The 23,633-nt window shown below is 33.6% G+C and overlaps 1 protein-coding gene across 3 annotated transcripts in view; it reads right to left on the bottom strand.

Moving 5' to 3' along the window:
- Positions 1–23,633, bottom strand: part of LOC148279537 (trehalase-like) — a 139,455-nt gene that overhangs the window by 12,903 nt on the left and 102,919 nt on the right. For all 3 annotated transcript variants that reach the window (XR_015822842.1, XM_088229771.1, XM_088229772.1), the window contains exons 3-8: positions 17,489–17,739; positions 10,866–11,021; positions 9,817–9,982; positions 8,434–8,586; positions 4,930–5,007; positions 1,374–1,486 (exon numbers count right to left, since the gene is read on the bottom strand). Coding sequence is in view for 2 of the 3 variants with exons in the window: in XM_088229771.1 (XP_088085897.1) it covers positions 1,374–1,486; positions 4,930–5,007; positions 8,434–8,586; positions 9,817–9,982; positions 10,866–11,021; positions 17,489–17,739 (917 nt within the window). In the remaining variant the exon portion in view is untranslated. The remainder of the gene's footprint in view (positions 1–1,373; positions 1,487–4,929; positions 5,008–8,433; positions 8,587–9,816; positions 9,983–10,865; positions 11,022–17,488; positions 17,740–23,633) is intronic.

Raw genomic sequence — 23,633 nt, 5'->3', positions numbered from 1 at the left:
CTCAGTGTTCATGTATGGTGTGGAGTGTTGGACACTGAGGGAATCTGAAAAGAAAAAAATCGAAGCTTTCGAGATGTGGTGTTGGCGGCGAGTGCTGCGGATTCCGTGGACGGCCAGACGTACGAATGCATCTGTTCTCCAAGAACTGGACATAGGAGAAAGACTGATATCCATGTGCGAGAAAAGAATCCTGCAGTTCTTTGGGCATATTTCCAGGGGAGATTCTGATAGTTTAGAGAAAACTATTCTCCTGGGAAGTGTCGAAGGGACAAGGTTGCGTGGACGTCAACTGACAAGATGGAGCGGTACAGTCACTGAGTTATCAGAATCATCAGTGACGAATGCGTATAGAAGAGCACAAGACCGTTCCAGGTGGAGGGAGACTGTCCACAGACGAGCCATGCCTGGAGTCAGGCGTAATCACCATCCTCAGACATGAGGCACGGATTGAAGAGAAAAAAAAGGATGCAGAATTTCTTGCCAAGTAATGTTAAGCAAACGTTAGTCTGGACAAGCTCTGGAGCTTACTTCTTCCACTCCTTGACTATGCCGATGTATGTTATCGAAATGAATATATATTTAAAAAATCTTCTGAGGAATGTTGTAGTTTCGAAGATACTTTTTCGGTAAATTATTTATTATAGGAGTACAAATTCAGTAACATTTTCTTGTATACCCACGAACAGTTAGTTCAACTTTATCACTGCAACAATCATATCTCAATATATTCTAGCAATTCAGTACTGAATCGTCTACACGCGCTGGGTAATAAACATGCGGATTTAGGTGACGTATTTTTATTGAAATTTCCAGCTTATGAACAATTACTTGTAAAACATTTTAGTGTGGAATCAATATTTTAATTATGTTCTTTCTAATAGGGCATTGAAAAAGTTGTTACTGTATATACTCCACTGTAAATACTTATGTATGTATGTAATGTAAAAGGTACTTGTACCGTTAATTCTTGAAAAAAAAATAACAGGCCACGCCTTTGTGGGTTTTTTTTTTACTATTTTTACTATTAATATGTATTTTATTGCTGTGTAATTATGCTCAATTTTTTTAATACTCTGTTTTATCACTTATGTTTATTGTAAAAAACAAAAAAAAAAAAAAATTTTTTTTTAGGGCAAAATGATTTTGTCGTTCAGTGAGTTCTAACTGACTATTGGCAGTATAGATAATCATTTCAGTCAAACTGATTTTGAAGGGGTTGATAAAAATTTGTAAATTTTGTTTCTTACTCTCGAAGTCTTGGAATCTGCTTTCAAACTACTGCAACGGAATTTCAAAACACGCTCATGCGGACTATTTAAAATTCGTAGGCGGGGACAATTTTTGTAATTTGCCGAAATATTTGGCATGTGTACCTTTATTAGTTCCATTGAGAATGAACCACCTGGTGGAAAAGTCCCAACCAGATTCTGCAGCGGCCTTTAATTCTGCGTAATACTCTTCCTTCTTTTCTGGTGTGTCAAAAAATCTGAAAAAAAAAACAATTTGCTATGTATTTTCATAAAATATTCGTTAAATATTTTTTTTTATTGCAGTACATGTAAATAATAATTGAACAAAATAATGATTTTAAAAAAAATCGATAGGCATAGTCTGCGCGTGGGTATACTGATTTGATCAGTTTTACGTGACAACACGATTTTATCAACCAAATTACACATACATACTGATCATACATAGACAAAAAACCAAAAAAAAACATATTTTGTTAGCAATTTAGCTTAAGTAAACAAGAACATCTCTTTCAATGACCCACTTTTTTAATTCTGTGAATGACTAACTTAACCTAACCTTTACCATTTCGTTTTACCTTTGGTGGTAATGGTTAGGCCGTTTTGATAATGCATCACAGCGTAAATAAATTCCTATATCTGTCTCCTTATCTCTCGCCAAATTCAATCCCGTCCCTTTCGCACCTGTATGAAGTTCATTTATATTTAATTTATTATTTTGTCACCTGGGGAAGCGAAGTATGGACTTGGAAAAACAGGGATGAAAGTAGGCGCATCGCCAGGTAATTTTTACAACACTTACGTTGGCACCTAATATTATAATTATGCATTGTTGAATTCTGTAATGTCCTGCCGGTAAAACAACTTTGTGACTGCAAATTGATTGTATATAACTTTGTTGATCCGGAATATAAAAAAAGAGTTTCCCACACTCACAACACTAGATTAAAAACTAAGGGCTCCCTGTTTGTTCCCCGAATTACAAATTACTTCGGAGAGCGAACATTAAATTGCGTGGTTCCAAGGTTGTTCAATGATCCACAAACCATCATTAACATGAAAGATCTTCAAATTTAAAAAAAAAGAACTGAAGAAATATCTTCTAGATACTTTATAGTGCCTGTTTATAAATAAATTTGTAAAATATAAATAAAATAAATGTAATATGTCTGTCATAAAAAAAATGTGTCCCACTAAATACCGATCTCAATTATATGTCTTCCTGCAAAAAGCACCACTTGCTTACTTTAGAAGATCGCCGTCTGCTGTTGGACATGGGGGTGCTTCATGACATACTCAGTGGACGCCTTGATAGTCCGGCTCTTATGTCGGAGTTATCATTAAATGTCCCCGGCTACCGCACCCGTCACACGTCGAGCTCTCTATTTCATGTGCCAGCAGTTCGTACGAATTATGCCCAGAACTCTCCACTTATACATTTTGTTCGTGAATATAATTTGAACTTTCCTTTATTGATCCATTTGATTGTAAAAAAATAACATTTAAAATGCGCGTCTTAAAACATACTTTTTTGTTTTATTTCTCTTCAATCCGTGCCTCATGTCTGAGGATGGTGATTACGCCTGACTCCAGGCATGGCTCGTCTGTGGACAGTCTCCCTCCATCTGAAACGGTCTTGTGCTCTTCTATATGCATTCGTCAGTGATGATTCTGATAACTCAGTGACTGTACCGCTCCATCTTGTCGGTTGACGTCCACGCGACCTTGTCCCTTTGACACTTCCCAGGAGAATAGTTTTCTCCAAACTATCAGAATCTCCCCTGGAAATATGCCCAAAGAACTGCAGGATTCTTTTCTCGCACATGGATATCAGTCTTTCTCCTATGTCCAGTTCCTGGAGAATAGATGCATTCGTACGTCTGGCCGTCCACGGAATCCGCAGCACTCGCCGCCAACACACATCTCGAAAGCTTCGATTTTTTTCTTTTCAGATTCCCTCAGTGTCCAACACTCCACACCATACATGAACACTGAGAAAACCAAGGCCTTCACCAGTCTCTTTTTGGTTTTAATGGTTATACTGCGATTCTTCCAGATCTTCACCAGCCGACTCATAGCACTTTTGGCAATACCAACACGTCGCCGTATTTCACCTTCACACCCACCGCCATCGTTAATGAGAGAATTTTATTTTATACTTAGTTTCAATAATAAAGTCTTATTTTATTTTATCTCTAATTCTTAATATTTGATATATATTTATATTTTCGACACTTGTGCAATAATATTTACACACATGTCCACCCTCATTCCAATATAACACCCACCCACCCACCCTCTCACTCACTTACACTCACACAAACACACTAGTATGTATTGTACGTGTATTTCTGTGGATATCTGTCATTGGTTTTATTTTCTGTATATTTTATTTGTTATATTTTTGTTACATGTTTTACTGTTGATATCCCCAAAAAATAAAAAAATTGTAAGATAAAGGTTGCTGAGGGTTTGGTTGGAGTTCCTACCCCAGTTAGAGATTGACAGAGAAGACACGAGGATGGTGATTAATGCGTATTTATTACATGGAGGATAAGATACAGCACTTGATTAGCACGAGCGTAGCGGCGATGATGGGTTGAAGTAACTGCACTCGAACTACATGCTGGAACTGTGTGATGTCGTCGAGCTGGTCTGACGTGAACTGAACTGACTGACGTTGGCTGGTCTCTTTATAGACGACGTTTCTTTGTAGTTCATTTCTTCATGGTAGGGACGATGTGAATGTACTGTAGAACGTTCCCCTCTGATTTCATGTGAAATACTGTTGGATTCGATGGAAAATGATGACATTGCATCATCGGTCATTAGTCTACTTCAGGTGAACTAATTCAACCACCTTTCTTCTCAGAATTTCCGCTTAGCTTTGCTAAACGCTGTATAAAACAAAATACGCAGCAGCGTTGGGAGAATCATTATCGCGCTCTTCTACAGGTAAAATCACTAAAATGTTTTTCCCAACGCTGGCTGATGCAGCAAACTTCCGTCGTCATCACCAAAGTACTTTCGAAACGACCCAAATTTTTACCGGACACGGAGCTATGAGAAGTTATCTACATAGGTTTAAATTGAGGAATGATGACTATTGTCCATGCGATGATATTTCTTCACAGAGTATCGAACATCTGTTATTTCAGTGCCCATTCTTCAGTCTGCAACGCCATTGAAGCAGAACGCAGGAAAGATGGAATATCCTTAACAGATATTCACACTGTAGTTAAAAGTAGTTATCACGCGCTATTGTTCTTGAACTTTGCGACAATGGTGATTGGACTCATAAAGGTAATAAACCAAAATCAGTGATCGAACATCCCATTTCCAAGACAAACAAAAACGATTTTTTCCGAGTACCTTAGCCTTGTACGTGACACTTAAGGCTACTAAATACAGGGGTCCAAATATATATTTAAAAAAATAAAAAAATAACTAATTTAACACGTGTGTGTCATCGACTATGGACTGTGGACCCTACAATTTTTTTATTTTTTTTAAAAAGTCTTTAGACTTAGTGGGTAAAAAATTCTTATAAGTGTTTTTTAATTATTAAATAAACGCTGCTCTGCAGCACTTAAACTGAATCAATCTTACTTTTAAAATAATATCATCTTTGTACCGTGTTATTTCATAACCACGAAAAAAGACGCTTCAGTGTACTCACCTTGCGCTTTCAATATCCTCTCTGTAACTCTCTGGTCTTGGTCCTTTCGAACCATCTGCATAGTGCGCCAGCCTATAACTGCAAACAGATACATCAATTATTACCGATCAATTTTTTGCACAAGTGATCAAGTATCCATAAATAGGTGATTAGCCAGAGTATTTAAAAAAAAAACATTTCGTTATCCAAGTGTCTTGCTCTTCAAAGAATCCAGAGTACTAAATATATTGAGAACGGTAGTGGTTACATACATAAATAGAGACATTTACCCAAGCGTCAACCACAACCATAATACAAGATACTCCAATAGGGATCTGATACTAAGTGAAGGGGTCAACACTGTTCTGGCATCGAGACAACACTAATACGTAGGCAAAAAGGTCCATAACCTTTTGCCAGAATCGTGGAAAGACGGGAGTGTTGTCAAGTCGCGGAAAGTGTTGACCTCGCTCTTTCATGACATTGGTCGTAGGGAGTCAGAAAAGTTGATGCATGCCACGGATTAGAGATTCTTACTGGATGTCGAAAATAAAATATAAAAATAAAGAATAATTTAAAAAAATATATTTATAGATGACAACCATGAAGTTTCGCATAAATATATTCTCTATGTTTTTATGAATGTGTGTATGTGTATGCGCGTGTATGGGTGTATGTATGTATTTTTTTTTTTTTTTTCTTTTATTTAGGAAACATACAGTACAGTTACAAAGTTTAATATTTTACACAATTAGACTTAATTCTTATGGACCAGTGAAGTTTCCATATTATAAAGCAATTATATGTAAGGTTAATTATGAAATTATAAAAAAGAGAAGGAAAAAATTAAAAATGAAGAAAATTTGTAATAGTAATTAAAAATTAAGAATTGAAATAAAGAATGAAAAACATGCTCAGATGTAAAAATAAAATAAAATAGTAATAACATTTTTTTAAAAAAAAAGGAAAAACATAAATATACACATATTTATTTTAAGGGATTCAAAGAAACGATGAGAAGAATCTTTATGTGAAATATAAGACAATAAATTTAAGTCAATTGAAAAAACATCTTCAAAATTAATGACACATTATAGTAAGAGCAGCAATATATTGATTTTATTTACATATATAATATAAGTAATTAAAAGTAGTTTAAAAGTATAAAAACATGCCAATGCAGCAGAGAAAAAATAAAAAATAAAGAAGGAATAACAAGTGTAGCAAGTAATCTTTAAAATTTGAAAAAGCAATATAAGGAGAAGATTTTAAGCCAAGAGAAGTCGATAAAATTTCATTAAAGTATGTGTGTATATATGTATGTATATATATGTGTATATATGTGTATGTGTGTATGTATATGTATCAAAATGTGTATACGATTAAGTTTATATTTTATTTGTCTGTGCTCTCTATTAATTTGTTAACTATTATCATATATTAAAATGTAATTGCCTAGCTTAGAACGGGGTGTGTACCCTTGTTAGCTGGACAAACTGAACGTAAAATTGTATTTTGATAAAGAGTGTAAATAAATAAATAAAATTAAAAATTAAAAATTACTAACTATAATCCAACTAAGCGACGGGAGAAAGCTGGGACTCCAATTAGTTTGATTGCTAATTGAAAAATTTTTTAAATTTATTTTTACATAAATGGCATAAAATGGCCCTTTAACTATTGAACATAAATATGAAAAAAAATACATATACAGGTGTTCTTTAAACCCTGTCACATCCGAAACCACGATGATCAGTATGAGCAAGAAGACATATTGACACATTAAAATAACTTTTTGGAACGAATAAAATTTAAAAAAATAAAATATCAAAAAACACAAATGGTTGCTTACTTCTGCAAGGGGGAAATGAGGGGGGGAGGGGGGAGCCAGATACCCGACAACCGAGCTCCCCTCACTTCTCCCCAGCAGAAATAAGCAACCATTTGTTTTTTTCAATATTTTATTTTTGAAAATTTTCTTTCATCTAAATATTTTTTTCGAAATATGCTAATATGCTTTGCATCATTTTGGAACTATTTAATAGTAATACATTCAAGTTTCCTCTCAAACATAACCATAATACACGCTTCACGTCTAATGATGGCTTGGTAGTACCAAAAGTATGTAATAAATATGGAAATAGAACTCTCAAATATTTAGTACCTAGAATTTTTTATTTATTACTAAAAGAACTTAAATTCAACTCACATTGTAACAAGAGCAAAATAAGAGAGTGGCTACTCGATCAAGAGTTTATATATGAATAGTAGTTTAGGTGTAAATATTTTATTTTTTCATATATTTTCTTGTATTTAAAAAATAAATTTATATATTATTATTTGTAAAAACATGTTTATTCTGATCTTTCCGGCTGTTAATTTTTATATGTTATTCATTGTTTTTATAAATGTAAATAATATTATTAAGTCAGTATAAATATAATCTTCACCAACAAGCTACAAAAAGTGGCTTGGTGGGATTTTAGTTTTAGTAAAAATATAACAAGTGAATTTTTTTTAAATTGTAAAAATGTATAATTATGCTATTAAATAAATAAAATTAATTTAAAAAATGTATTTTTGTCCATACTGATCATCGTGGTTTTGGATGTGACAGGGTTTAAAGAACATCCTGTATAAATACATAACAAAAAATTATGAAATTGCATAACTATAACAATAGTTACAACAAGGTAAATACACATAAGCAGCCAAAGATATTAACGAAATAAATACATAAATATGAAAAAACAAAACATTTTTAAATATAAAGAAAAGTTTAAGAATAATATTGCGAGAGAAAAAAAGAAACCAGACTCGTTTTATAACTATCAAGTCGAGAACCAAATACATCAGCCTTGTCCTCATACTGATTGCCATATCTGTGGAGCCTAGGGATAGGCGAGTGCATGTGATAGTCGGTCCTAGAACTTGCAGAACAAAAAGGAGATCTGTGGCGGGTATGTCGACCAGGTACACGGAAACACACCAACTCCAGCAAATCTGGACAGTCAATCAATGAATTGATCACTTTATAAAGTAATATTAGGTCAGTTAGGATTCTTCTATCAGAAAGTTAAAGATTTGCTGAAGAAATTATGTCGTATTACTGGAGAAAATATTCAAGACTTTTATTAGATGTTGCCACACAACTGTCTTTGCACACAGACCTCTTCTTATTTTCCACATCGGCTCCAAGTGGAGCATGTGGACATCGTCAGACGTCTCCAGGAGACTCCATCGCCAGCCAGCACTCTCGCCTCCTCCCAAACAAAGCCTTCCAGGACAGCGAAGGTGTAAAGAAGAAGCAACATGGGTTTAGGTTCTCCCGAGGCATGCGCAGCACGTGTTCAAGCCAGGTCCACCGCCGCATCCTCAAGACGCTTGTTATAGGAGGTTGCTGCGTCCGTTCCTCAGACTTCAATGCAAGTTATAGAATTGAACTCCCACAGGTCAACTATTTTTACCTGTTTGATTGTTTTGCTGCAAAATATAAAAAAAAATACATAATATTATTTGCCTTACTTTACTCCGTCTCTCTGAACATTGATGGTGTGGTTGGTCATCCAGAAGCGAAATTCCTTCTCCATCGTGTGCATGTTTCTCCTGAGGAAGTCGAGATCTTGAGTGTCATCAAAGTACGTCTTAACCATCGGCACCAACATTGGAGGCTGGGATCTGCAATCAATATTATCCTTCTTGATATCGCGAGGCTATATTTCTTATTTAAATTTAGTGACTGATCGAGGTTCCGAGTCGGGATGTGTCGGATTACGTTCGGCTGTACTCGGGTGCATCTTATAACTTGTGACTCGACCGAGTGACCTGTGAACTCGTAAGGTTTAACAATAAAAACGCCTAATTTTGGGCGCTTTCAAGTGACTTTTATTATTATTAAAATAGTTTTCTGTGGAATTCCTTCAATTATAGTACAATTTCAAAAAATGCACACATGCTCGTAGTACGCGAAAAAACAAATAGAAAAAAGTACATTAGTCACCGTTAAGCCTAACACATTTCTCCCAACAAGTAACAAGATTCTTCATTCCGTTACTGAAAAATTCTTCAGACTTTTCTCGAATTTAGGCCTTGAAAGATGCTTTCACCTTATCATCCAAGGCGTAATGATTACCCTTGGGGTCTGTCTTGAGTACAGGAAAATCACTATCGTCTGTGACAGTGATCGGACGTCCGCTGCGTGTTTCATCAACAATTATAGCTTTTCCAAGCTCACAACCATGAAATTATACTACTCATTGATTTACAGTAGACCTATCAACAGCATCGTGACTATAAACAGCCTTTAAACGACGATGAATCTCAGAAGGAGTCACTTTTTCAGCAGTTTCGATAACAGCACGCTGTCTATGCCAACGCATAGCATTAGAACACGTCTTCGTACTTCAACTCCTCAAAATACACTGGACGAACGCAACGTCTTCAAACCTGCGCATGCGTATAGAGGAGGAATGTTACTTCCACATGCCACCTAGCACGCATCTGAAGATCATTTCGTTCGCGTTCTAAAAGTATGTGACGATTAATTTTCAGCCTACCCTCATATATACGAATACAGATTGTTCTGCGCACATTTGTAGTTCGCGTCAATGCAATGATGCATATTAAAGAGCACAATAGGTCTAGCACAGACAATGGGTTTCTCAGTATACAATTTGGCAATACGCTGCCAGGTGTTGAACCCGGAACTTCAAAAATGGTAAGGATAAGCGCCAACCACTGCAATTAAGGCCGACAAATCTCCACTCGATTTCCCTTTTCGGGGTTTTTACCTGAGAGCAGCGGAAAACAACTGTTCAAGATTCCGGATCAATTTCATAGAACATAGAACTACGTATGCTATTTATTGATTAGATTATCGAGAAATTTCTTAAATGGTTAACATCTCACCTCATGGCGTAGTACACCCTTCCACCGTTTGGTATGTGTCCATTCCTATCCACAATAGAAAGGAAATTGGACAGCATTCCCCGGACTGTTTGCTTCATCTCGGAGAGTAAGAGTCCTTTGATTATCCAGAAAGAGTCCCAGTAATAGAATTCACGGAACCTGCCACCTGAAAGCGAAACCATCATTACAAATTATCTCAGTTGTCATCTTAATTCATCCATGCCTCAAACTTCATGATAACGTTCCCCGTAAATAAATTCTAGCCCCCCAAACCTTGGTTTTTAAAGAGCCAGGACCAAGAGTGAAGGACAAGTGATTTCATATTTATTACTAAATCTCCTCCATAAAGCTCAGGTTCTTAAAATATTGGGTTAGATAGGGAGCGAGCAATCTCACAAATCATCTGAACAGGCAGGACTCAGGAGTGGCTACATCGAAATTGACCACATTCATTCTTTGCGTACTTTGATTTAGATATGCTCCGAATATAATGTAATTTTATTTATTTATTATCATTTTATACATTTATTTCAAGTTGCTTTGAATATCTAACTAGGGTTATTCACACAGGGTGTTCTTTAAACCCTGTCACATCCGAAACCACGATGATCAGTATGAGCAAGAAGACATATTGGCGCATTGAAATAATTTTTAGAACGAATAAAATTTACAAAAATGAAATATTAAAAAAACAAATGGTTGCTTACTTCTGCAGAGGAGAAACGAGGAGGGGGGAGTCTGAACTGCACGGCCGCACCCCCCTCGCTTCTCCCCTGCAGAAGTACGCAACCATTTGTTTTTTAAAAATATTTTCTTTAAAAAAAATTTGTTCGTTCTAAATATTTTTTTAAATGTGTACAACACCTACGCAATTTGTTTAATACACACAAAATTTAGGATAAATGTCAACTTGCCATTGTAATACAGGCCCAGAGGTTGGTGTGTCAGCTATTTATTATTTTTACATTCCTTAAAAAGTAAAACCACCGCACGTCCAGAATTCTTCTAAGGCACCTTTTCCCAAAAACACAAGTAAAAGGTCCTCTTACCTGGTACTATTACTGGATGCTCGACGTATATAATAGAGTACAGATGGGGATTCATGGCGACATCAGACCTCATCTTCCTTCCTAGCTGGAGCCAGAGACGGTGGAGTTCAGCTGCCCACACTCGGAGTTGAGGATCTCGGATGTTCTCAAGAAAAGCTGGAACAAAAGTAAATTTACATCAGGTTTGGTTGCAAACAAAGATAAAATAATCACAAGGACCACCAGCCTGCAAAAACTGCAAATTATTCAGCAGAGCTGTTGGATTTACTTCAAACCGCGTCTTCTGCAATCAAGTCAACTGTGCTATCTGCTGAAATGTCATTTTATTTTGCTTATTAGGAAAACAAAATTCTGAATTTTTATTCTCTTAGACAGTCAGGCAGCTCTAAAAGCACTGAACTCTGTTGAGATAAATTCAAAATTTAAATAAAAATAAAAGCGCTTAATTGTGTCTTTGATTGTAACAGCATAAAAATGATTTAGGTACCTGAACACTTAGACATAGAAGGTAATGAGGCCGCTGATGAATTAGCGAGGCTAGGAGCTGAGACAACCTCAATAAGCCCAGATACCTACTGTGGGTTGGCAAAATGTGCTCTTTATAATGACCTTAGGTCGAGGGTCTAAAGTATAATGCTTTGGCAAAAAGCAACTAGTCAGCACCGTGCGAAGGAACTACTGAACAAGGAAACAGGAAATTTCGGAGTACTACAGGGATTTATTTTGGGTCCACTAATAAATATTTTATATATTAATGACTTATCACTGTAAAATTTGAAAGAAAAAAATATTACGTACGCCGACGGCATAGGACTCATCGTCATCGTTCCCTTTCCGCACCTAATGGTGCATAGGGCACTACATTGGTACACCAATCGCAGTGTATCTTGATCATTTTTGCTACATGAAGGTAAGGACTATTTTACAAACATCAAACAGACGCATAAGATAAGTTATTTTTTGTTTTGTACACCATTTTGTGAAAAGGACCTTAATTATATGGTTATGGTATTTGTTACAATCAATATAGTGTAAAGTTTCCGCAAACCAAGTTTTGTAAAATTTCCATTGAAAATAAACGTAAAAATTGCATTTTTTAATAAAAAATTATAAAAGCACCATCTATGAATAGTTAGTTTCATATTTTAGTTTAGAATCACCTTAACGGCGTGATGGTTTATCTGTGTTTGTTTGTTAAGCTAAAAAATTAATCATTTAGAGGATGCTTTGAGAAAGTATCGTAATAGGAAAATACCACTTTTTAAAACTATTTTAAATTAATAAGGCCAATGAAATACCGTAGAGTAAAAAAAAATATTTACTACTTATTGTAGTATAAAAAATATTTTTTAATTTAATGTCCATTGCATTGGTCACGTCCCTAATGCGTCACATTTAAATAGAACATCGTCACGAATCTTGACGTCACAATTATCAAGGCCAAACATGTCGCGTTTTTGTAGGGACATATTTTTTTATAATTTAATCGGTTTTTGATCCTGCGGCTATTCATTTTACTTTACTTTACCAAAGACTTTTAAATCCTAAATTAACTTCATTCTTGTCACGGTTAAGTTCTACATTATTGTACAGCATTGAATTACTTCTGTATTTTATGTATAACAAAATACATTTTTTTTGCACCACAACAGGCCAGGAGGCCCAACTACAGTGGTGAATTACATCACAGAACACCCAGGCTTGAGAAAATTCACATTTTTATTTTTTGTGTTCTCACCGGGAATCGAGCCTGGAACCTTTCGTGTGTGAGTCAAGCGTCTTGACCACTACACCACGGAGGCTGCCTAAAAAAAATACACTATTTACACTAAAAGATTCCACTACGCCCATATTGATTTTTTATTAAATCATTTACACAAAAAAATTCCACTACGCCCATATTGATTTTTAAAATACAATTCATTTACACAAAAAGATTCCACTACGCCTATATTGATTTTAAAAATACAATTCATTTACACAAAAAGATTCCACTACGCCCATATTGATTTTAAAAATACAATTCATTTACACAAAAAGATTCCACTACACCTATATTGTTTTTGAAAATACAATTAATTTTTCTAAACCTATTTCAAATATTTTTATCGGTATTCGTAGTATGTGATATTTACCTATTTTTAAACGATATATTAACCGAATTCAAATAAATAAATATGTAAAAAATTAGTTACTGGATTTAGGTAGAGAAAAATCGGAAAATTTTCTGAAAAACATTCTTAAATAATAAATAGCGTAATGAAATATTGCATAACTGAACAGTAAATTAACTAGTAGATAATAATGTTATTGTTGTTTTGCATAAAAATGTCTGCCTTAAAACAGGTTGTACCTAGTTGGGCAGACTAGACATAATCCAGAGAAATCTATTACCTAAAACATGTAGTAGATAAAGTTATTGTAATTTTTGTTAATAAATCGTGATTATTATGAACACAACAAATAAATCATCACGCCGTTTCTCCGTAGGGGTAGGCAGAATGACAGAACGCCATATCACTCTATGTTTGCATGCAAACCTCGCTTCCTTTACATTCATACATCTTCTCGTGCACGCACGCCGATTATTCATACTCTTAACATGTCCATCTTCAAGTATTTGATGAACTTGTTTGTGCCATGTCTTTCTCGTTCTTCCTCGTTTTCTGCATCCATCCTTTTAGCCGTTTTTTCGCTGTCCATTCGCTCTACATGTCCGAACCAACGCAGCACCCCTATTTTGATTCTGTCGATAATGCATGTCTCAGCCTTACACAGTTCACGGATTTCGACATTTGTGCACCTATCATACATCGATTTACCACACATTAGCCTGAGGGATCGCATTTTGACAGCATTTAACCTACTTTAATCATCATTTTTCCAATTCCATACTTCGCTCCCAAACATTAGAGTTGGCACTAGAACTCCGTTGTGAATTGCTAGTTTAGCCGCCTGCGATAAACATTTGTTTGCCAAAGTATAGTGCACCGTTCACCCTGTTCCCGGCACGGTGATTATTATCATTATCATATCAACAGAGATGAAGAACATTTAAGAGAAAGTAATATAGAAATCTAGGCATCTGCAGGGCTTATGACCTGTCAGTGGCTGGTTTAAGTGGCCACTTTACACACTGTGTAACATATTAATAAATAAATTATTGTTAATAAAATTGAAAAAATAAAATTTTCAGACGTCGCCTAGTATGTAGGTGAAATAATTCAATTAGATGAATCTCACCCGCACAAATAAAGGTTTCAGCTCTTTAACTTCACAAACATCAACAGATGAAAGAATTGAAGGGATATAGATGTTCGAATATGGGCAGAATGGCGAATGTTACACAGTGTGTAAAGTGGCCACTTAAACCAGCCATTGACCGGTCATAAGCCTTGTAGATGCCTAGACTTCTAAATGTTCTGTATCTCTGTTGTAATATGTTAATATAAACAGCTCTCCAGGGAGTTGAATCCAGTCCTTGTCTACAAAAATAGGACAAACTCAAAATATTGTTGATTATTATTATTGTGTAAATATTAGGTCTGACCACTAAAAATCTAACCAATTTTAATACTCAGTAAATATCCTAAATACGTTTTGCATAGATTGCAAAAATAAGTTTGGTTTTGCCACACAGTTTGCAACAAAACAAATCGTATTTAACATCATTATATTGAAAAGTTCTCAAGAAAGTGTTAGCAGTGTGGAAATAACACAAAAGTCCACGTTTCCTTTACAAATTGTCTTTTACAAAGGAGTTTTTATGATTCTTTGCAATAAACTGACATGAATATTATTTCTAGATGTATTATGTAACAACTTATTTATTTAAGATAATTTATACAGCGCTAGTTTTGTGAAAATCATCTCAAGGTTGCTGTAAAATAAACATACCAATATGCTTTTTTCATTTAAATTATTTATTGACAATTCTTAGTAAATAGAATTTTAGTAAATCAGCAGATAGCATTAAAAAACTCACCCTTATTAGCCCCCTTCGTTGGACTCTGTAGATTGTAATAAAACAATAAATATTTTTTATATAATAGAATATCAATGCAAGTTTGAATAAAGGGCTAGAGATGAATATTTCCAAGACTAAATGTATGGTTATTCGGAAAAAGCCACAAACTTTCCCAATGACTTTAAAACTTGGAGCGCAGTTTATTGAACAAGTTCATCAATATAAATATTTGGGATGCTGGCTGAATGATAAATGGGATCACTCGCAAGAGATCAAAGTCAGAATAGAGGTGGCGCGAGACTGCTTTTTCAGGATGCGTGACCTTCTTTGCAGTAGAGACTTTAATTTAGACCTCCGAATGCGCACTACTCGGTGTTACGTCTTCTCGGTACTTTTTTACGGCGTCCAAACGTGGACACTCACCCAAAACACTTCAAAAAAGATCGAAGCCTTTGAAATGTGGTGCTACAGGAGGATATTAAAAATCTCCTGGGTGGATAGAGTCCGAAACGATGATGTTCTCCGACGGATGGAAAAAGATAAAGAGGTACTGAAGACTATAAAGAAAAGAAAACTTGAGTACTTTGGGCATGTGATGAGAGGCGAGTCATTCTACAGGGAAAGATTGAAGGGAGACGCAGTGCAGGTAGAAGGCGCATCTCTCGGCTTAAGAACTTGCGCGACTGGTTCCATTGCAGCACTCAGTCCTTGTTCAGGGCAGCTGCCAATAAAGTAAGAATCGCAATGATGATTTCCAACCTCCATCGGGGAGAGGAACCATAAGAAGAAGAAGAATAGAATATCCTCTTAAAGTACACCGCCAACACATGTTTCAATCATTTGTCTCACTCTGTTCCATTGAAATATTGCGTATTGTATATTTTTCAACTTATTTTTAAATATACCTACACTTAAGATAATATTTAGTTTTATATAAATTACCCTTACACTGTATAATATTCACCAGTCTGAAGATGCCCATTAGAGGGTGAAAGCGCTAATTGGTAAAAATAAATAAGTGGAAGAGTACCGAGTATTTTTTAAATTAATAACTTATATGTAAATATAAGTTATTACATCATACCAATATGTCTTGCAGCTACAGAGCGCATAGGCGGTTGGGATTCTAATTCCCCACTTCCATTAAGGTTCAATTAAGGACAACGCGTCTTGCGGCTACATAGCACATGGACGTTTAGAAATCTAACCTCCATTTACACTGTACAAAAAATGAGTAAGAAGTGTTTTTAATTAATAAATAATCGTTTACGAATAGAATCTAGATGACATTTTTTGCAACTTTTTTTAAAAGTATTCATCATAGAGGGAAAATTATTTGAGAAGTGAATATGGAAGTCTAGGCATTTACAGGGCTTATGAACTGTCATTGGCTGTTTTAAGTGGCCACTTTACCCACTGTATAACATTCACCATTCTGCTCATGTTTGAACATCCACATTTCCTCAACTCTTCCGTCTGTTGACTTTTGTGAAGCAAAAAAGCTGAAACCTTTATCAGGTGGGTGAGATTCATGCGGCTGAACCAAATCACCTACTAGGCAACGCTTGAAAACAATTTTCAATGTTTATGCTTCTTCTTTTACCAGGTAGTTAGTTCAACAATGTTTGAGTATGTCCAAATGCTTGCAGACTGGCTGGATTTTTGCCCTGGGGAGTTATTCATTTTTTAATTTATTTCAACAAAGAGGGAAAACATTTTTGAGAAGTGAATATGAAAGTCTAGGCATTTACAGGGCTTATGACCTGTCGTTGGCTGTTTTAAGTGGCCACTTTACCCACTGAGTAACATTCCCCGTTCTGCTCATGTTTGAACATCCACATTTCCTCAACTCTTCCGTCTGTTGACTTTTGTGAAGTAAAAGAGCTGATACCTTTATCACGTGGGTGAGATATCCTTCACATAACAGATGTTCGATGTACGCTGTATCTAGTATACCAATGCGGTGCCCTATGCACTATCGGGTGCGGTCAGGGCACGATGATGCTGATATTGAATAGTCCCTGAACTGAAGTGCAAACTGATTATCTTACCTTCGTGTAACAAAAATGATTAAAATACGTTGCTATTTAAATTTATTTCAACAGAGAGGGAAAACATTTTTGAGAAGGGAATATGGAAGTCTAGGCATTTACAGGGCTTATGACCTATCATTGGCTGGTTTAAGTGGCCACTTTACACACTGTGTAACATTCACCATTCTGCCCATGTTCGAACATCCACATTTCTTCAACTCTTCCATCTGTTGACTTTTGTGAAGTAAAAGAGCTGAAACCTTTATCACGCGGGTCAGATTCATCCGGCTATCGAATGTTACACAGTGTGTAAAGTGGCCACTTAAACCAGCCAATGATAGGTCAGAAGCCCTGTAAATGCCTAGACTTCCGTATTCACTTCTCAAAAATGTTTTCCCTCTCTGTTGAAATAAATTTAAATATGAATAACTCCCTAGGGAGAAAATCCAGCAAGTCTGCAAGCATTTGGACATAATCAAACATTGTTAAAATACGTTGCGGTTGGATTAGCAATGTGTTGGCCTATGCACCATTAGATGCGGATTGGGAACGTTCGTGATGATGATAAAATAAAATGAAAAAATCAAAAAACTTTAGGTTGGAAAGAATATGTCTGTCATTACCTGGTTTCTGTTTCCAGTCGCTGGGTACCCACTCTTCAAACTCTGATCCCTCCTTGTCGAAGTTGTCTCTGACGAACTGCTCCACGTCAGCTCTGCTGGGCGCACTCATGGTCCGGTTCATCAGGGCCCCGAACTGGCGCAAGGTCTCTTCCTCGGGCCGGCGCAGCTTCATGTCCACGAAGGTCTTGGAGTCGCGGTAGATGCCGGCCATCTGGACTGTGTGCAGCAGGGGGCCGTGGCAGTATATCTGGCTGGAAGGAAATGGAAGCAGTTAGTTACGATTAGAGTTAACAATAGTTAACACTTTAGAAGACCTAAGTACAAACATGCATTTAATACGTACATATCATACATCATTTTTGAAAATATTAAACCCTGGCAAATTAAATTAAACGCTTATTAACAAAGATATTTATTTATTAACATACACGGCACGCAGTGCCTTTTACATTAAAAAGATACACATTAAAAATAATATAAACATTTCAATATAATGTGAAAAACTTAAAAAATTAAATATAAAAGTATTATTTTACATAAATACTATATATATAACAAAGCAGTTTTGCATAAAAAACATATTTAGATATAAAAAAATAATTAAACAATGTGAATGGACATATGGGCATACTTATCTGTCTATCTACCTAATAATTCCTTCGCCTCTCTTGATGTGAGTCGATTTAACTTAGATGTCTGTATATCTACCCAACAACTTATAAATGAAATATGTATACTCGTATATATATTTATTATTTTTATTTTTTCATACACAAATTTCATACACAAATTTTAAAAGATCTAATAACAAAACTTTACCTAGAATAATGCACTGTGGATGTGTTTCTGTTAGTGACGGCATGTCTATTTGCAATAAATTCAATAATTATTTTAATTCTGTTTATATACTCGACTTAAAAAAAAAACTTTTTGAAACACTGTAAAATGAAATATTTGTCAGGTGTAATAAGTTTATGTTCCTTTAATTATGTTTATTTTATTATAATATCAAAATTATGAATTGGTCAACTATATTATAAAATTCCCTCTCCTCCACTCCGCCACTATATTTCCTCATCCCTTAACCTTCTTACGAGCTCTTTTTTTTTTCTCATGTCTTATATATATAATATATTATTTTTCTCTTTACTGTGTAAAATTTTCTCTCATTATATTTGTAAAAAACTTTAACTGGATGTATGTACTATTTTTTATGTTTTGTATTCTTATATAACAACTGTTGTTTTTCCTTAAAAAAAAAAAATATTTACATAGAAATATAATTACAGAAATATATTTTAGAAACTAATCAAATGTAAGAGGAAGCGAGATCTGCATGCAAAGACAGAGTGATGTGGCGTTTTATGCTCTCTACCTACCCCTACGGGGAAACGACGTCATGGTTTGTTTGATTAAAAATATTATATATTATGTTTTCTATTCCAATACGGCAAGTCACGATTTTTCAGACACGATTAAAAAAACGTGCTTGCTGGCCCATAGTGATAAAAAAATAAACATTAATTATAAGTGCAGGTATTATTATAATATTGTAAAATGTCGCGTCGTGCATACTGTGATAATTGATCAATTGTGATGATTCATATTATTTTTTTATGTATGTTTTTTTATTTTATTTAGGAAACATACAGTACAGTTACATAGTTTTATATTTTACACAGTTAGACTTAACTCTAATGGACCAGTAAAGTTTCCATATTATAAAGTAATTATATGTAAGTTTATCAATTAAAGTACAAAAAAGAGAAGGAAAATAAACACGAAAAGAAGTTGTTTTATTTTATTTATTTTATTTTATTTTATTTTATTTTATTTTATTTTATTTTATTTTATTTTATTTTATTTTATTTTATTTTATTTTATTTTATTTTATTTTATTTTATTTTATTTTATTTTATTTTATTTTATTTTATTTTATTTTATTTTATTTTATTTTATTTTATTTTATTTTATTTTATTTTATTTTATTTTATTTTATTTTATTAAGGAAATCAACAATTCTACATACATATTTTTAGTAAACAAACAGATAAAGTGTATAAATTCAGAACTAATAACAGATTTCCACATTAGTATACAAAGTTAGTAAAGAAAATATATTACATATCAAATAAATACATACAATTTATACATATCAAAATGTTATTTTCATGTACTCAATAATCAAAGATTTTTTGAATATTTATTTTAAGAACATTAAGTTACCGTAAATTGGATGGGACAAAAATGCTTGAAGAGAGGATAAGGAGGGGAGGGGAGATGTACATATTTATTATTATAATGTCTACTGAGTTACATAATACATTTTTAGTGTAAATTTTAAATCTGACAGAGTGATGTTTGTGTAATCTATATTTTTAAATTTTGTATTGTACATTGAAAAAGTCCTACGAAAAAAAGCATTTTTAAGATACGATGTTTTACTCATTGGTACTTGAAACAGGTGGTACCGTCTACAAATCCTGGCTGGCACATGTATTGATATTAAACCAAGCAGCTCTGTACAGTCAACCATTCCTGTCATAATTTTGTAAAGCAGTAGTTGGTCCGCACACACTCTGCGGTTTAAAAATTAAAATTAAAGTAAATATCGTTCACGCCAGCTGGTGCAGGGTTCTCGCTTCGACGGTCTCGCCAATCTCGGGTGACATGCGAACGAGGAAAAAGACACACAGTTTCTTCAAAATATTATTTATTTTCTAAATTCCGCAATGTCACATAAATTACAATAGAAAACAGTCTGAAAGTTGAGCGGGCACATAGTCATTAAACAAACAAATCAGCTCAAATAAAACCACAGGGCAATCACTCCCTCACACTCGCAACTCGTAACACTCGAGGATGCGTACAAGCCTCGCCTGTCACTTAGGACCTTCCCTCATCGTCTCTAGAGGCTCACTATTGAATGTCACAGAAATAATAATTATTGCAACTATCCCCAAAGATAGCTGCAGTTTCTTTAAATAATTACCTAGGTAAACACATTTACCTAATACACGTAACACTCGAGGATGCGTACACTCTTCGCCTGCTACGGCCTGACGTCTGACTTCCCGTCAGCAACTCTACAAGCGCACTTGCAGACTTCAAGATGAAGACTAAAGCTTGTTCCTCTCCCACAAGCTTTTCAAAACCTATTTCAATTGCATTCTACAAAAAATACTGATATTTTAGTGCCAAACAAAGACCTTTTCAAACAATTACGAGATTTCTCTTCCTCAATAAATTTTATTTTATTTTATTTTATTTATTTCGAATACAAACAGATGTACAGGTTAAATAAATATTTTTTTAAAAAAAACTATATAAAATGTATACATAGTAGGGCCCGCCATCCAATTATATGTATTCACTAAATAATACTGTAATAAAACGACGACGGCTTGAAGTTTAAACTATATAAATAGTAAATATACTATATATTAAAATAAGATAAATATGGACAAAACAAGGAGATAGTGGAAAGGAAAAGAAGGAAATTGATAAGGAGCGGTAAAGGATGATTGAAGGAAAGTGAGAGTGGAAAATTGCATTTATTTAATTATTAAATGAATTATGAATAAAGAGCATGAATCAAGCCTATTTATTCTCTTCTGTACATATTGTATGGAGTGTTAAATATATCAAGACTATTAAATTTTTTGTTAAAAGTTTCACAGATTAAATTATATCCAGAATATCTAAGGGAACTCTGCATTCCAGATGAACTAGCTGACAGACGTCTTACGCTTAGATCAGCTACATCTACGTCAAAAGGAAAAGTTATTATACCTCTACGCAAACAGCGCACTAAATTCGGCGAACGTGCATTTGCGGTCGCAGGCCCTACGGCATGGAATGCTCTCCCAGCAGAAATTCGAAACTGTGAGAGTGAAGTGATATTTCGAAAGAAACTTAAAACCCACTTGTTCTCTAAATCATTTGAATAAATTCTTAGCATGTGGTGGAAAAGTAATATGAAAGAGTACATTATTTTTCTTAAATTAATATCTTAAAATTAAATTTATATCTTTATATAATCACTTTGTAAAGCGCCCTTGAGGTATTATTTTACGAAAATGGCGCTATATAAGTTATCCATAATTATTATTATTATTATTATTTTAACATCCTGGACACAAAACAATAAACTAAACTAGGATCTTAACACTTAAGTATAGGACAAATGCCCGGTTCTTTAAAATATTACATAAAAAATACAAGGGTACAAAGTATACACAGAAAAATAAATAGCTCAACTTCAGTCAGACAACATTTAAAAGGGCATAAAACCATAATTCACGATATACGACACTTTTGAAATTAATGAACACGTTGCAAAGCCGAACAATAACATCTGAAATTGCTAGTCGGTATACAAAATTAACCAATAAAGCGTTCTTTGAAAAGTATTATTTTAACCCGCCAAATCTTCGGAGCGAAGTTAGTAATTTAAATGCGTTCTGTAAAGAATTATTTAATAAACGAAATATTGCTCAATTTAGTTTTGGCCCCAACAATAAAAAAAATAAGAAAATTTGTAAAAGTAATTAAAAGTTAAGAATTAAAATAAAGAATGAAAAACATGCTTAGATGTAAAAATAAAATAAAATAAAAACATTATTTTAAAAATGAAAAACATAAATATACACATACATATTTTAAGGGATTCAAAGAAACGATAAGAAGAATCTTTAAATAAGAAAATAAATTTATGTAAATTTAAAAAGCATCTTCAAAATTAATGACACATAGTAAGAGCAGCAATATATTGATGTCATATACATTTACAATATAAGTAATTAAAAGTAGTTTAAAAGTATAAAAACATGTCAATGCAGCAGAGAAAAAAGAAGTAATAACAGGTTTAGCGAGTAATATTTAAAATTTGAAAAAGCAATATAAGGAGAAGATTTTAAACCAAAGGTAAATCGATTTTCGCAGTAATACAAATTTTAGTAGAAAAATTTGATTAAAATTAACAATATTAATGTATGTAATGTGAAGTGATGTAAGAGAAAAGGGGATCAACAGGAGTTTTATTCAAAAGCTTTCAATACACTATTTTTGAATAATTGTAATCCTATATGATAGATATCTATATGGCAGGGGCGAATGCTCCTTATAATCGATTACATGCAGCTTACCATATTTTTTTGACATTGTAAGTAATGTTTTATAATACTGTAGTATTATTAGGAAAAAACACATCACCAAAAAAATTTATTACTTTTCTTTGGTTATTAAATTTATATCATATTCCTTTATTCCATACAGCGACCAGTTGCGCCTCTATTGGCCTAAATTATTACTACTGGATTACACGAGATTACTCGGCTGACTTAAATACACTAATTCAAATATGTCTTTAAACCTAAAATTTTACAATCTTGTTCGAAAAAATACACTTGCGATTACAAACTGATTATAAACTGGATAATTCATTAGCGCACCACTGCATCTTTGGTTAAGTCAGACTATTATAACTTGTCTTGGAATAAAACACTATTTCTTTATTTTATTAGTAATAGTTCTAGGTAACTATTTGTTACTTTTGTTAAAAATTTGTTTTAAACTTCTTTATTAGTGTTTTTTTTTCCTTTTTTCGTTTCTTTTCTTAATTAATTAATTTATAAGTAAAAAATATTTCTCTTTTTCATTTTTTTTACATCATTATATATTTTTATACATAAACATATACTATTTATCTAAATATTAGTTTTCAATAATAATACATATATATATATTTTTTTAATGTTATTCAAAATTACTTCTTAGTTATTTTTTTAACTGGTTCAAAGTATTTCTAATACCAAATTATCTTTTTTTATCCATAATTCTACAACTGGTAATATTTTATTATTTTATATAGTTTATATTTCTTAGACTTTCTAAATTAATATTATTGTTTTAAATGCTCTGTATTACTTATAATTATGCTTACATGTATGTATATTTAATTGTATTTGTAACTAATATGTAAAAGGCACTAAGTGCCGTTTATTTCAATAAAATAAAATAAAATTTCTTAATAAATATATATTTATAGATGACAACCATGAAGTTTCGCATAAATAAATTGTCTATGTTTTTATGAATGTATGTATGTGTATGCGCATGGGTGTATGTACGTATGTGTGTATGT

The sequence above is a fragment of the Micrasema longulum genome, unplaced genomic scaffold (genome assembly GCF_059751315.1).
Source record: "Micrasema longulum isolate JH-2025_06_02 unplaced genomic scaffold, ASM5975131v1 h1tg000707l, whole genome shotgun sequence".
Lineage (NCBI taxonomy): Eukaryota > Metazoa > Arthropoda > Insecta > Trichoptera > Brachycentridae > Micrasema > Micrasema longulum.
This window is presented reverse-complemented; position numbering and strand designations above follow the sequence as displayed.